Source organism: Vulpes lagopus, chromosome 7 (genome assembly GCF_018345385.1).
Source record: "Vulpes lagopus strain Blue_001 chromosome 7, ASM1834538v1, whole genome shotgun sequence".
Taxonomy (NCBI): Eukaryota; Metazoa; Chordata; class Mammalia; order Carnivora; family Canidae; genus Vulpes; species Vulpes lagopus.
This window is the reverse complement of record NC_054830.1, coordinates 70,314,430-70,327,867: the sequence shown is the minus strand read 5'-3', so window position 1 is coordinate 70,327,867 and position 13,438 is coordinate 70,314,430. Positions and strand designations below refer to the sequence as shown.

General features: G+C 44.3%; 1 protein-coding gene across 18 annotated transcripts in view; it reads left to right on the top strand.

The window, feature by feature from the left end:
• Nucleotides 1-13,438, top strand: part of ZNF462 (zinc finger protein 462) — a 188,650-nt gene that overhangs the window by 137,316 nt on the left and 37,896 nt on the right. For 13 of the 18 annotated variants that reach the window (XR_005989021.1, XR_005989022.1, XM_041763294.1 and 10 more), the window contains one exon: nt 10,375-10,452. The exons of 3 other annotated variants lie outside the window; for them this stretch is intronic. Coding sequence is in view for 12 of the 15 variants with exons in the window: in XM_041763294.1 (XP_041619228.1) it covers nt 10,375-10,452 (78 nt within the window). In the remaining 3 variants the exon portion in view is untranslated. 2 more of the 18 variants (XR_005989023.1, XM_041763302.1) reach the window with 2 other exon arrangements.

The window sequence follows — 13,438 nt, the reverse complement described above, 5'->3', positions numbered from 1 at the left end:
TGTTTCTTGGGAGTCTAAAATAATTCAGTGTTTGGAAGGTTGTGTTTAATCTAGAGTCCTGTCGATCTAAATTTATTTGAACTTTGGAGCTTAATTGAAACCATCCACACAAGAAAGTCCTTAGCAGGGATGCCTGGGTGGCTCAGTGGTTGAGCGTCTGCCTTCAGCTCAGGGTGTGATCCTAGAGTTCCGGGATCGAGTCCCACATCGGGCTCCCTACATGGAGTCTGCTTCTCCCTCTCCCTATGTTTCTGACTCTCTCTGTGTCTCTCATGAATCAATAAATAAAATCTTAAAAGAAAAAAAAACAGTCCTTAGCAGTGGATGCCCTAATGGGCTGGGGAAATGCACTAAGTCCCCGCATCAGTCTCATTAGTATTAGTATTATTGGCCCTAATCAAAACATATCTTAATTAATGATAACTGTTGTTTACTGAATGTCTGTTGAATGAGTACTTTTACAAACGTCATCTCATTCCATTTAGTCCACACAACAATCCCATGAGACAGGAACCTTCCATAACTAGCTTCCTCCTATTTGCAGAAGGAGGTAGAAAGGCTTAAGAAGTCACTTGGTCACTACCTGGCAGATTGGGATTAAGGTGCATGTCCTAATCCACAGGCCCATCTCCTGTGTGACACTGTTTCCCTAAACCTCAGTTCTTGGATGTATTATTTTTCCCATGGGAAGTCCAAAAAAGAGGAGCTCTCTGAGCCCCTTTGGGAAAGGGCTGTCTGTGTTTTAAATATTAAAACCACTCTTGGATATGATTTTCTGTGGTTTGATTCTGTAGTCGCCGTCTTAGCCTCCAAACCTCTTGAAAGAACCAGTATTCCCAACTTACACTTACTCACCACTTAATTCTTTTCTTAAATTGCTGGGATCCCTGTTCTGCCTTCAGCCCTTCATTGAAACCACTCTCATGAAGGGACCTATCAGCTACCTCAGTGACATTTCCTTGGGGAGTCCCTCCCTGTTCGTACCTGCCGCCTCCTCTTCCCCCCTTGCCCTGTCTGGCATCCCTGGCAGTGTCACTCTGGCCCCTAGCACAGTAATGAAATGGCTTGCCCAAGGGTTGATGAGGACTCCAGACAACTGAGTCCATGGCCTCTGCTCCTGCCTCATCCTTCTTTTTTTGTCCGTGGCATTTAAAACTGCTGACTTTCCTCCCAGGAGAATTCTCCTGTGGTTTGGGACCTGCTGTCTCTTTTGGGCTCTCCTCTGGCCTCGCTGGTAGTACCTTGTCTTTACTCTGTTTTCAACTGCTCTTCCTCCAGCTGCCAACACACAGACTGTGGGCCAGTCTTCCCTCCTCTTGGTCTGGTCCTTGGAGCCCCCCCCCCCCTTCACAGACATGTGGAATCAACTCACTGTTTAAATGATGCTGCCAAAATCTCAACCTCCAGCCTAACCTGTCAGGTTTGGCTGCAGACTTTCTTTTCCATCTGTTTCTCGCCTTCTCTACCTGGGGTTTTCTCACAACCTTCACCTCCAAGGTTCTGGAAGGGAACTCCTTGCCTTCTTCCCAGACTTGTCCCTCTCCCAGCGCTCATGGTAGCCAGCTGGACTCATCTGTGTTTCAGGTCTTGGCCCACGATCCATCAGCCGCTCAGCTGCCCACAAAGTCCTATTGTCCTCTGTCTCCCGACATCCTCTCATACCCACCCTTCCTTCCTATACCGTCTCTTACTGAAGCCATCCCCATATCCCCTCCACCTGCAGACTCCTCCCTTCACCCACTCCATACATAGTTGAGTCACATTATTCTCCTACTTCCAAATCATTAACAGCTCTACGTAGCCTGTTTATGTTTTGTTTTGGTTTTGGTTTTTTTGTTTTTGTTTTTTTTTTAGATTTTACTTATTTATTCATGAGAGACACAGGCAGAGGAGAAGCAGGCTCCCAATGGGAGCCTGATATGGGACTCGATCCCAGGACCCCAAGCTTACAACCTGAGCCAAAGGCAGACACTCAACCGCTGAGCCACCCAGGTGCCCCTACAGTTAAAGAACATTCCCACGCTCGACATTCTCCACACCCACTCCTAGCTGCCCCTCCTGCCTCTGTTTCCACACGTTCACAACCTACTAGACCTTTAGAGCCATGTGCAGATTCCTCCACCTTCATGATGCTTCTCCTGATGTCCATGATGTGTCAGCTCTCCCTTCTCTGAAATCGTCTGGTGCCATGGCCTCCCTCTCCTGGGGACTTGTAGTCCATCCTGCCGACTCTGTCATAATGCCAGAAAAGGAGCTCATTCAGGACAGGAGTTTTGTCCTGCTCATCTTTATGTTCTAAACATCTGGCACAGGGTCACTTTCTTCCTACAGATGTCCTATCAATGTAAAATGAAAGTTGGTTGTGTCCTACAATGTTGAAAGCTATAAATCTAGATTTAAATTTTCTTCTCACTGCAGAACCCAGTTGTCTTCCAGCCATTATGCTAACAAGGAATGGATAGAAATGCCCTCGGGCATTTGCTCTTTTCTTTGGGGGCTCACTCATTTGCAGTGTGCACTGTAGTAATCTCCCCTAACAGCCCGAGAACTCTTGAAATAAGAGCTATGATGATCTTTGTATCCATCAAATACCCAACATATCAACATATCATAGTTCTATTTGTTGTGGATAAACAGACCATTTGTATAAAGCTAACAAATCCAGAAGAATATTGGATCACTTAACAAAATAATATTTTGTATAACATCTAAATGAATGTAAGAAAATATGTATCAAGTCCTTGGCTTGACACATGGCTACTAAAATTGAGTAAAATACCGATCTAGAAATATTTTGGATGTTGCTGAGGCCCTGTATTTGGAACACAGACCACAGGATTTTGGTTGGACCAACGCATTTCTCATATTTGCCAGCATGTGGACATACCACTTGGTTCCCTGTGCTTTCTTGTTAGTATTTGGCACATGAATGGTCAGTAGGGAGCAGAAAAGGTAGCCTATTGAGTTTCTGTCTTTCCTTCCCATAGAGTAGGGCCATAATCTATTCCAGATGAAAGTCTAGTACATTCAGTAGAAACAGTGGGAACTGAATTTCAGATGAACACTTCCAACCTGCTAGTAAAATCCAGAGCAGAAGAGATACTACATAGGTGTTTTCTACTCAGCAAAACAAAGTATGGAGTCACAGACTGCTGCTAATCTTCCCTCGGCAATAAGGAACTTGCTGCTACTTGGTTTTTCTCACAGTGGAAATGCATTTAGCATTTATAGCAAGCCATCTTCCCCCAACCCAAAGGTCGTTGGTCAAGGGTTGTGGGTACAATTTAGAGACATAGAAAAGGTAAAAATGTGAGGGCTCTATCTCACCTGGTTCCTGCTTAAAACCCTCTGAGGGCTGTCTACTTTGCCTTCAGAATAAGTTCTGAGCTCAGCATGAAAGTTGTTTTCTGGGTCCCCCATTTCTGTCTGGGATCATTCGTCATCCCTCATCCCTGCTGCATATGGGGCTGCAGCCACACGAATGCCCTGGTTCACAGACTCCTGCAATCCTATCTTGCACCGCAGGCCTTGCAGTCCCTTCTGTCCAGAACACCCTTTGCCACCCTTCCTCCTCCTCATTATTCCATTCACTTGGCTAATTCCTACTCATCCTTGAAAATTTGAGTGTTTCCTCCAGAAACCTTCCTGTCTGGCTGAGCAGCCTCCTTTTTGCTCCTCATAGATCTTTGAGGTCTCTTTAGTGACCCAGCACTGATCATTCTCTGCTCTGTCTCCAGCTCCCCCAAGACCATTGGCTTCTTGAAGGCAAAGGTCATCATTTTATTTTTGGGTCCCCAGAGCATGGCAGATTACTTTGCAAACTATGGGCACTCGAATGAGTTATTGGAGTGACTGAACCTAGAAGTGTTGATGTTCATGGTGCCACACACTGGCCACGGCACTCAAAAGGCCCAGATGTAGGACGTGTGATGGCAGGGCTACTTCTTGGAACAAGCCCTTAGGTTTCTCATACTGAGCGCTGGCCAAATGCTCCAGGCTCAGCCAAGCCACAGGTTCCCAAGCAAGCTTAGATGCCCTCATTAGTCATGAAATTAAATCCAAAATACATGCATGGTGAGAAATTTGAGACAAAATCCCTCACAGCTAGTAGGGAAAACCAGATAATCAAGCAGTCCATATCTAGAATAGATTGCATGGCAGGAAGTGCTGTCCAGAGGAGAACAAGGTAAGGTAACTGGGGGCTGCAGTGTCAGGTGGGATGGTTTGGGAGACAATCGTTGATAATGAGGATGATTGCCACACCTATAAATTGGATGCCCAAGGACCTTACTCAAACCTGGAGGTGAGCTTGAAAAAAATCTGAAAGGAAGTCAACCCGAGAAGGCTTGCCAGAAAAGTGTCTAAAGTTTGGAAATGAAATTTGCTCTGACAACTCTTTTTGCAGCAAGTTGATTTGTGACCATGCTGTGTGCATTGTTATCCAACAAAATGGGGCGAATCATTGCGTCTGTGGTGTTATTCAGGTCAAGCCCTGCCTTTGAGCTGAATCCAAGCTCCACGATCACAATCCCTCCCCACTGCAGCCCTCTCCACCTTCCAAATAAGCTGGTGGGCTGTTGCCAGAAGTAGCAGTGCGGTTGGCTTTGCCCAGAATCAGTCAGTCAAAAACTAGCTGCCGAGCTCCTACCACGTACCTGGAGCTGGGATGAACGTTAGTTACATCTGTTCAGAGCAGTGGTAGAGATGCCCGTGCCACTCCATCCCGCGGTCCAGTTAAGGAGACTGAATTTTCCCATGGATAGAAAACACTCCAGACATCCTAAAAGGCAGTTGATAATTTAGTGCAAAATTCCCTGATGTAGACTTTAACTGCTGTGGAACGGAGACCCTTAAAGCACTCCTTTGGGTACCTCCCACTCAGGCTTCCTCTACGTTGCCCCACGCCATGATGTTTGCCAGTCTCCATTTTATAAGTGAGGAAGCAGAGGTCTGCTTAACTAAGCCTCTCCACGGGGCCTAGGTGCCCCTCTAGGTAAATGAGAGGTTGCCTTTTTTCACACTTGCTCCCTTGGTTTTTCCATTTCATAAGGTCTCGGTGAGACCTCCTAAGAAGCCCTTGATATAGGTGCTAGACCTAGAGCTGGTGGAGACGGGAGATGGTGAACCTGGATCTCACCACCTGTCCCTCATCCTTGGAGGCTTTCGCCCTGCACCTGAGCCAAGCCCCATGAGCAGGCGAGTTTAGTGTGAGCAGAAACGCTGCTAGCCCAAAGGAGGAACCTACTGTTTTAATGATGGTTAAAAATGTAGCTTAACTCAGAGCCAGGTTTTTCTTCCTTCCACGGCATGGGAAAGAAAAGGAAAAACGGTAAGAAACCCACTAGGTTTGTTGGTTAGGAGACTCCTGCCGCCTGTAACAGTTTTAGCAAAACTCTGTGCTTTGAAGTGTGGCTGCTTGTTCTATTCTTGATAAACCATTGCCTTTCTCACCTGATTTCCATATCATCACTTAGAGCTCTACACGTATCTAAATATATATGCTTAAACTCAGATGTGTTCTTTTCTCCTGATTATCTAATCTTTGAAGAAATCGCGACAATTGTTCCCTGCCCAGGCCTACTGCACTGTTCATAGCAAGCCATCCATTGTGACCCGAGTCCTTGAAGTCCGTAGGCATCTTCTCTCCAGTCTGGTCTTGAGGAGGAGGCTCTGTGGCCTTGCCCACAGCCCGTGAGCTCTCAATGCCATCTGAAGTTGCTAGCAAGCACTCTATGGTTGAGGCCAAGTCACTGATATAAAGAGGCTTTTGTACTCAAAAGTTTTGCATTGGATTTTCAGTGTGGTGGTAAAGACATCTATATGATCTAAACGAACAGCAGGAAACGTTACTTCCTCATCACACAATTCAAAAGAGTCACAGGTGAATTTTGCATTTGGTATTGTAAGAGCTTCTCAATTAACAATGGCAGATGCCACCTAGAGCTTCCTTCGAAAAAACATTAGAAAAAGGCTCCTTTACTATACATTCGTTTGTTGCCCTACAAATTTCTAGCCTGCTTCAAGGAGGGTTGTGTTGTTTTTTTGGTTTTTTTTTTTTTAGATTTTATTTATTTATTCATGAGAGACACGCAGCTAGAGAGAGAGAGGCAGAGACCACAGGCATAGGGAGAAGCAGGCTCCATGCAGGGAGCCCGGCATGGGATTCAATCCAGGGATTCCAGGATCATGCCCTGGGCCACAGGCAGGCTCTAAACCGCTGAGCCACCCAGGGACCCCCCCGAGGAGGGTTTTTAAGAACACATACTTTGAGTAACAACGTTTAGTGCAGAAGGAATGCCCACAGTGTTTGCTAATGACTATGGCAGAAAAGGAACGTGTTTTTGAAACGAGGGGACGCGGGGGCCCGGGGTTATGTTCCTGTTCTCCATTGACTGGCTGGGGAGCAGGAAGTCCTCTCTGCTTTGCCAAACCACCACAAGTCTCCATACAAAATGCCTTGTCTGAATGCTACATACCTCAGATGAGAGTGCGTTCCTGATGGAGAAAAATTGGTAAAACAGTTTATACAGTGAAAATATAGTAATAAATGTGTGCAAATAATCCATGAATCCCTTCTCATGCATTGCAGAGGGCTCCATTTTCATGGCCGTAGAAGTTGACTGTAGAAAAGTTACGGTGCATTTATATATGTGGTGCCATTTACACCTGCACATTTTACAAAGGTCTGTGCCTGTCGCTGGGTGCTTTAAAAAAGGAGGAGAGAGTTGCATATGGAATCAACTAAAGTGGCTGCCAGGTAGCCTGATAATCATCTGTTTCAAAGTTTAGACTTAAGAGCTGATGTAGGGTCAAAAGCAGAAATTATGCCTTTGGCTTCTTGGGGTGGCCATGGGTTATGAAGTTCATGCCATCCAAACTCTCAAGTGTTCCAGAAGCCATTCTCCAGGTAATTAAAAAAGGCCTCGGCTTGTCTCAGTAAAAGTAGCTTGTTTCAAACGGGAAGCTTCTATCAATCTTGGTGTCCAGTGCGAGAGTGCCATTTGGTTAATTGGATTTTCCTTTTGAATCCAGTTTTCCAGGGCACTCTTTTCAGTTTGAACTCTTTTTGGATCTTAGTAACATGTTTATTGAGCACCTGCTTTGGGCCAGACCATGACCTAAGTTCTGGGGGATACGAACTTTTAAAAAGTTATATCCACGCATGCTTGGATAGCCTGTTTCAGGGAGATCCTAGTTTGGCAGAGGTAAAATGACTGCAGTGCCCCATCTTGAACACTAGTAGGAATTTTAATAATTATATCTAGAAAGATCAAGGAAGATCTTTACAGTAATGGCAGATTTAAACTGAGTTGAGTTTTGAAAGATGGTAGAAGTTGGAGAACGCTGAAACCTAAGATGAAAGGCATTGCAAGACTGCATGACGCGGTGAAAGAAAAGCACACAGTGAGCGTTAGGAGCCTTCCGTGTGGCCGGCAGTGAGCAATGTGGATGTGGGGTGCGGTAGGTCTGGACAGGTGCAGGAGGGTGGGAGCACCACATGCAGAGTTTGGACTTTTTCCTGTAAGATGTGGTGATGGTCATGTTTGCTTTTAGAAAAGAAAGGAATTTTAGGAGGAGAAGAAACTTGAAAATAGAACGCTCGTCAGGAACATCTTGCAGTGGGAGTTAATGCGCGCAACCACAGGGCCTGAATAAAAGCCATGGCCATGGAGTAGCAAGTGGATCACAGAGTAAGTGCTGTTCAGGGGGGATGAACCAACGGGGCTTTCCACTCATTGAACACATTGAATGAAAGAGAGAGATGAATCAAAGATTTGTTCTAATTTTGTTGACTGGGTGGATGGTGATGCCATTTGCAAAATAAACCACAAAGAGACAAATGGTTTTGTGGCCCAAATATAGGGCCTGGCAAACTGCAAGTCTTAGCAGGCTTAGGTCAGACTTGCCTAGATCCCCCAATAGAGCAAGAACATGAAGCTTCGTGTAAAATAAGGCCTTGCTTTCAATGAACTTAAGTATGATGGGACACTAAATCTCAAAAAGAGAAGATGGCCCTTTTTTTTTCTGTGTTTTTGTCATTTTGAAGACTAATTTTTTGTTTTGTTTTTTTCTCATCTATTCCCTGATCATATTTCAAGGTTTTGTTTTTACTCATCAGAATGACAGGAAGTTTTCAAAGTGTGTTTCCTTCAAGTTTGGCCTCAACCTTATTTTCAGGATTAGGCGTTTGTTTTTCCATTTGCCTCCATGACAACCAAGCCCAGAATTCCTATATATAGTCATCCAGCGCCCATTGTCCCCCTGGCCATTGTAGCATAATCTTGTGCATCCAGGCCAGAGAGCTCCACTGATGATGGAAGACGAGGAGGTGCCGGAGTCCTTGGCCTGGAGATTTTCAAGGCATAATCAAAAGAAGGAAATAAAAGAGTGTGGCTGCCTCTAGAGATTTATGTTCCCCTTTAGACACTATCCAGAAGGAGTTGAAATGGCTCATGTTCCATAGCTTAGTTTCTAATATGATTTTCTTTTGGAATGGCCCATAGATAGAGAACATTTTCAAGACTCTTCAAAGGAAATGCTTGGAAAGTTGCATTGATGATTTGTAGTTGGTGGTATTCTTCTGAATGCCAAGTTCTGCTCTGTGTTAATAGCATGAAGTAAACAGGTATCTTGATAAACAAAGGGAGTTATATTGAGTTTCAAAGGGATTCAGGTAGAACCTAAGAAAAATTCTTAAAGCTTTTGAGTCTGTGAATCATCTTGACAGCATATTGTTTACTTAACTTAAAATGATAAATGATGGATGGATGGATGGATGGATGGATGGATGGATGGACAGGCAGGCTGGCCTAGATTTAAGAAAGTAGTCCACAAACTCAATCCAGCAACATTTTCATAAGTACTTTACTTGATGAAAGGACCGTGAGTCTCTGTGGCTGTAAAAGCTTGCAAGCTACTACTTCTGCCAGTCTAAAATGTAAGCTCCACAAGGATCCTTGTTGTTGTTGTTGTTTTCACTGATGTATCCCAAGTTCTTAGAGGTGCCTGGCACACAGAAGCCTCTCAATAAATATTTTCTGAATTAACAGAAAATTGGGAACAAATCTGTAGACCGATGCAGTAGAAACTCCATTTGGTGTAATCAATACCCACATTCTCAGTTATATTTGAAAGTCTCTAAATGCAGGGAATCCTTTTTCAAATTCCTTAAGCATTTTATTTTCACCTACAAAATAGATTCACTCTCCAGCATCATGATGTAGGGTCAAGCGTGTGTATTGGAAGTCCTTCGATTGAAGTTCCGCATTTCGTCTCTTGCATAAACCACAGGCACCTCCATTGAATCACGTGCTCCTTTCAGATTTGGTTTCTTTTTAAGTGGAGTGGTAATTTAGACATTTGTGGAACAGTCTTAGAGGAGAGTCCTTCTAGATTTTTATGTTCTCAATCTTTTATAGTTGGTCTTGCCAAAACATAATTTGACAGAAAATTTTTTTTAGCAACTTGACTTTATCAAGTCTTTCCAAAGCAGTCAATGTAGCTTTCATAGAAATGACACTTTATGCCCACATTTCATCCTTTGAGGTAATATTAATTACATTGAACAAGCTCAGTAACAAGTACCACAGGCCAAAGAAGTCTAGGAGCAAATAAAATGGATTCTTGTTAGCATTAACTCAACTGTTGGAAGCAGAAATGGATGGGCCCGCTGGAGGGTGACCCACAGCACCAGTCCAGACACTGTTGCCATCGGTCTTCTTTGGTCAGGATGTTTTCAGGTCAGCGGCATTGATCTGGCCAAATGTGATGGTGGAGGTTGCTTAGGGGAACATAGAAGTGTAATGTGAGGTGTAATGAGATCAGGGCGAGAATCCTGATGTGTCTGTGCTGACGAAGCACAGAGGAGAGCAGAGTCCTATCTGGATTGTTGGGAAAAATCATCACCATGTAGATGGCATTTCAGCTGAGCTTTGAAGGACGGGTAGGTATTTGCTGGACAAGAAGAGGAGGAAGGGCACTGGTAGCCCCAGTCAAGAACTCCCAGTGATGAATTAAATAAGTAGAATGTACAAGGAATGGGGAACTAGCTAGAAATGAGGCTGAACACGTGCTCTGGGGCCAGACTAAAGAGCTCTGCATACTGCACTAAGGAATCAGGACTTCACCTTTGGGCACAGGGGGGCAGGGTGGGGGAGGGGTTGGGGCTAATCTACCATAACCACGTAAGTGATACATGTTGCCTGTAGGTCTTTGATGGGCATGTCGGTTAGACTAGAGCAGATATCTGAGGAAGGAAGACCAGATAGGAGGCTGTTCGAGCTGCCCATGCAGGATATGAGGGCCTGAATGAACAATGGGAAGGAAGGCCTAGAGAGGGGAACAATTGGAGCTGAGTGTGACCTATGTCTCTAGGGCGGGGTACTTGGCTGAAGAGCTGCTGCCAAGGACCGTTTGGAGGAAGAATCTCACAGCTGAAACTGGAACGAAATGGTGAGCCATTAACTAACGTTCAGACACATGGGCAAAGGAACAAAAAGGGCACAAGGAGAAGTTTGGGCAAAGAGGAGGTCCGTCTTCACAGCATTGGGTTTAAGGAGTCTGACATTTTTTTCAGCGTTACATGAAAACTCAAGCATCTCAGAACTCACTGGGCTTCTCATGGCAGCAGGGTTCTCTCGTCCCCACAGATACCTGGGTCACTAGCACATGTGTGCAAACACCTAGACTATTTTTGTCTTTTCCCCAAGTTTATTAGGAGCTGTGTGATAGGAGTTGTATGGCATTCCCAGGGTTTCCCAGCTATTAACTAAAGTACATCTTTAACAGCTCCCTTGATATTGTTAACGTGCCCTTCTCCAATTTTCTATGATTTCTTGACTGGAAATAGTGGGCTGTGTTTCCAGCATTTTGTGGGTCCCACCTCCACCCCCCGCCCATACTTTGGATATTTACAATAGTTGTGGTTAAATTATCCACAGGTAATATTCTATTTCTGGTTCCTTACACTACCAAACTTGAGTTGTTAAGTCGCCTGCTTTTCTAAAGAAAATTACGATCCATGCATTATTTTGAACTTTCTATGCTATTTTAGGAGATTTAAAATTCTCCCTTATGCAATCTACCCCACTCTCGGGTGTACATATTTTTCCGTTCAGACTCATCCTCTGATCTTCACTCCTTTTCCCTGTCAGGATTACGTGACTTTTTCTCATTGTGTTAAGAATGTAGTTATTTCATTTTCTATTTCTGACTTAAGGTAGAAGTGTGGTGAATTGAACATTCCAGCATCTTCATGTCAAGTGTTGACTTCATTAATGAATGCACTGACTAATACTCATTATTAATGGGCACTCAAGTTTCTCTTGACAGTTTTGATGTTGCTTCTTCTCCACTGGCTCTTGGTGGATGCCTCTATGAGGAGGTTTATTTTTCTGCATTTATTACAATCAGTTATTTACATGTCCATCTGAGACGGTGAGCTGCTTGAGGGCAGGAACCCGGTCCTATGCCCCAAAACTGAGTCTCCTGTTGACTTAGATGCTTGGTATATATTTGCTGAACAAATGGATATAATGGAAGCGTTTGCCCCCTGCCTCTGGACACCCCTAAAATTTGCTTGCCTAAGATCCTTTGTCTTTTATTTTTCTCCTGGTACTTACTTGGTTCATGCTGACCAAAGAGGCTGCCTTCCAAAGTCTGCATGAAAATCTAGTTCAAATAGAATTAAGTGTGGTTGCTGACACCAAGATACTTCTGCCACTTTTGAACCTTCACTCGTATCCTCTCTGTGGACCTGTAGAAAATTGAGAATTGATCTTCCCGTACAGCTTCCTTTTTGGATCACTCAGTGCATAAGGGGGCTGTCCTCCACAGCGCCCACAATTTACTGCCCAATTGATTCCTACTCTTCTTGTGTCTTCCTTAATCTTGCAAGAGTTAAATTCTCCTGTTACTGTCCATTTGTTCTCCTTGCCTCTTTTATTCCTTCTTCAATCAATGGAGTAAGTTTGCTAGACGTGGAGAAGGCTGGTGTTGTCCCAACAGTGCGGCCTGCCCCCCTATCAGGCCCCAGCCCTGAGGAGGGACCCCTCGTGTCTTCTTGGACTTTGAATCCCTACAGCCAGCACATAGCCTGGCACTAAGAGGGTATTACCTCAATGTTTGTAGCCTAAGAATATTCAAGAACTTCATCCTGTTATGCTTATTTACTCTCAGAGTTTACTTGTTTATCATTCGCCTTTATAGAATCGAATTTCTTGTGATTGTTTCTGGGCTGGCTGATTTTTAGAGAAAAAAGAAAGCGAAAACCCTCACACTGATGGTCCCCTGGATTTGGCTGGCATTCTGGGAGATGGAATATAGCAAGAAGAAATCTTCCATTTCTCCAGGAGCATGGAACACTCAAATGTTCTTTCTCCTTCGTCTGATTTGCATCATGGGACCCAAGGTCACCACCATTGGGTATAGATACTTGATGGGCAAGACTCCAATTTTAGAGTCAGATGAGCCTTTGTTCAAATCCAACCCCTGCCTGTTACTCGCCGTATAACCAACTGCCTCAACCACATCATGGGGAAAATTGGGATGAGAACCTACAGTGCACACCGTAGCTATGAGAATTAATTGCTGGCTGTTCAGTAAATTCCAAACCCACATCTGTAGGCACCATGACCGTTTGTGCTAGAATTCTGGTTTGATCCAGATTTTACAAAAGAAAATTATTTATAAAGACAGTTACAAAATGGACAGCTACATGTGACTTAGATTTATTTTACTACTCTAGCTATACATGATAACATAATTTCCAAAACTTTGCACGTAAATAAAGTCCCGGGTCAGAGAATTAAACTCCTAGCCAGCAGGTGTGTCTCAGGGTTGAGTTAGGAATGCAGGGACCAGCCTGGTCTCTGCTGTTGGTTCTGTAGTGTAAGCATTACTGGCCATCCAGGTGATAAAGCTGTAACCTGAGTGACCACCTCGGGCTCAGTCTCCCACTGGATTCACACTTCTGTGCTTCCATTGCTGTATTTCTCAGGGACTGCAAGCCCGGCTGTCTGAAGCACAGAGTTTTTTACTTTCTGTGAGCTCGGAATGAAGGGAGTAGTCGTAATGATGATTTTTAACCTCCATGACGTATCCTTCACTACTAACAATCGGTTTGCCATTCTAACCTGGGCACAAGACGACCGTCTTCAGGCTGTGCCTCGTGAACAAGCTGGAATTTGATGTAGCTTAGCAAGTGGGCTTTTTTTAAGATCGGTGGAATCATACACGCTCACGTCTTTGTCACTTGAGTGCCCAAAGTGCTAAAATTGTACATTATTCACAAACTCCCAAGTGAGAGAGAATGAGAGACATGGTGTGTCTTGGCACCCGACAGGAAAGTAAAGCTCTAAGAAGACCCAAAAAGTTGTAACCTGGGCGTTATTACCGAGGTACCCTCAGCAGTGGGATTTGCCTATTTTGCTAAATAAAC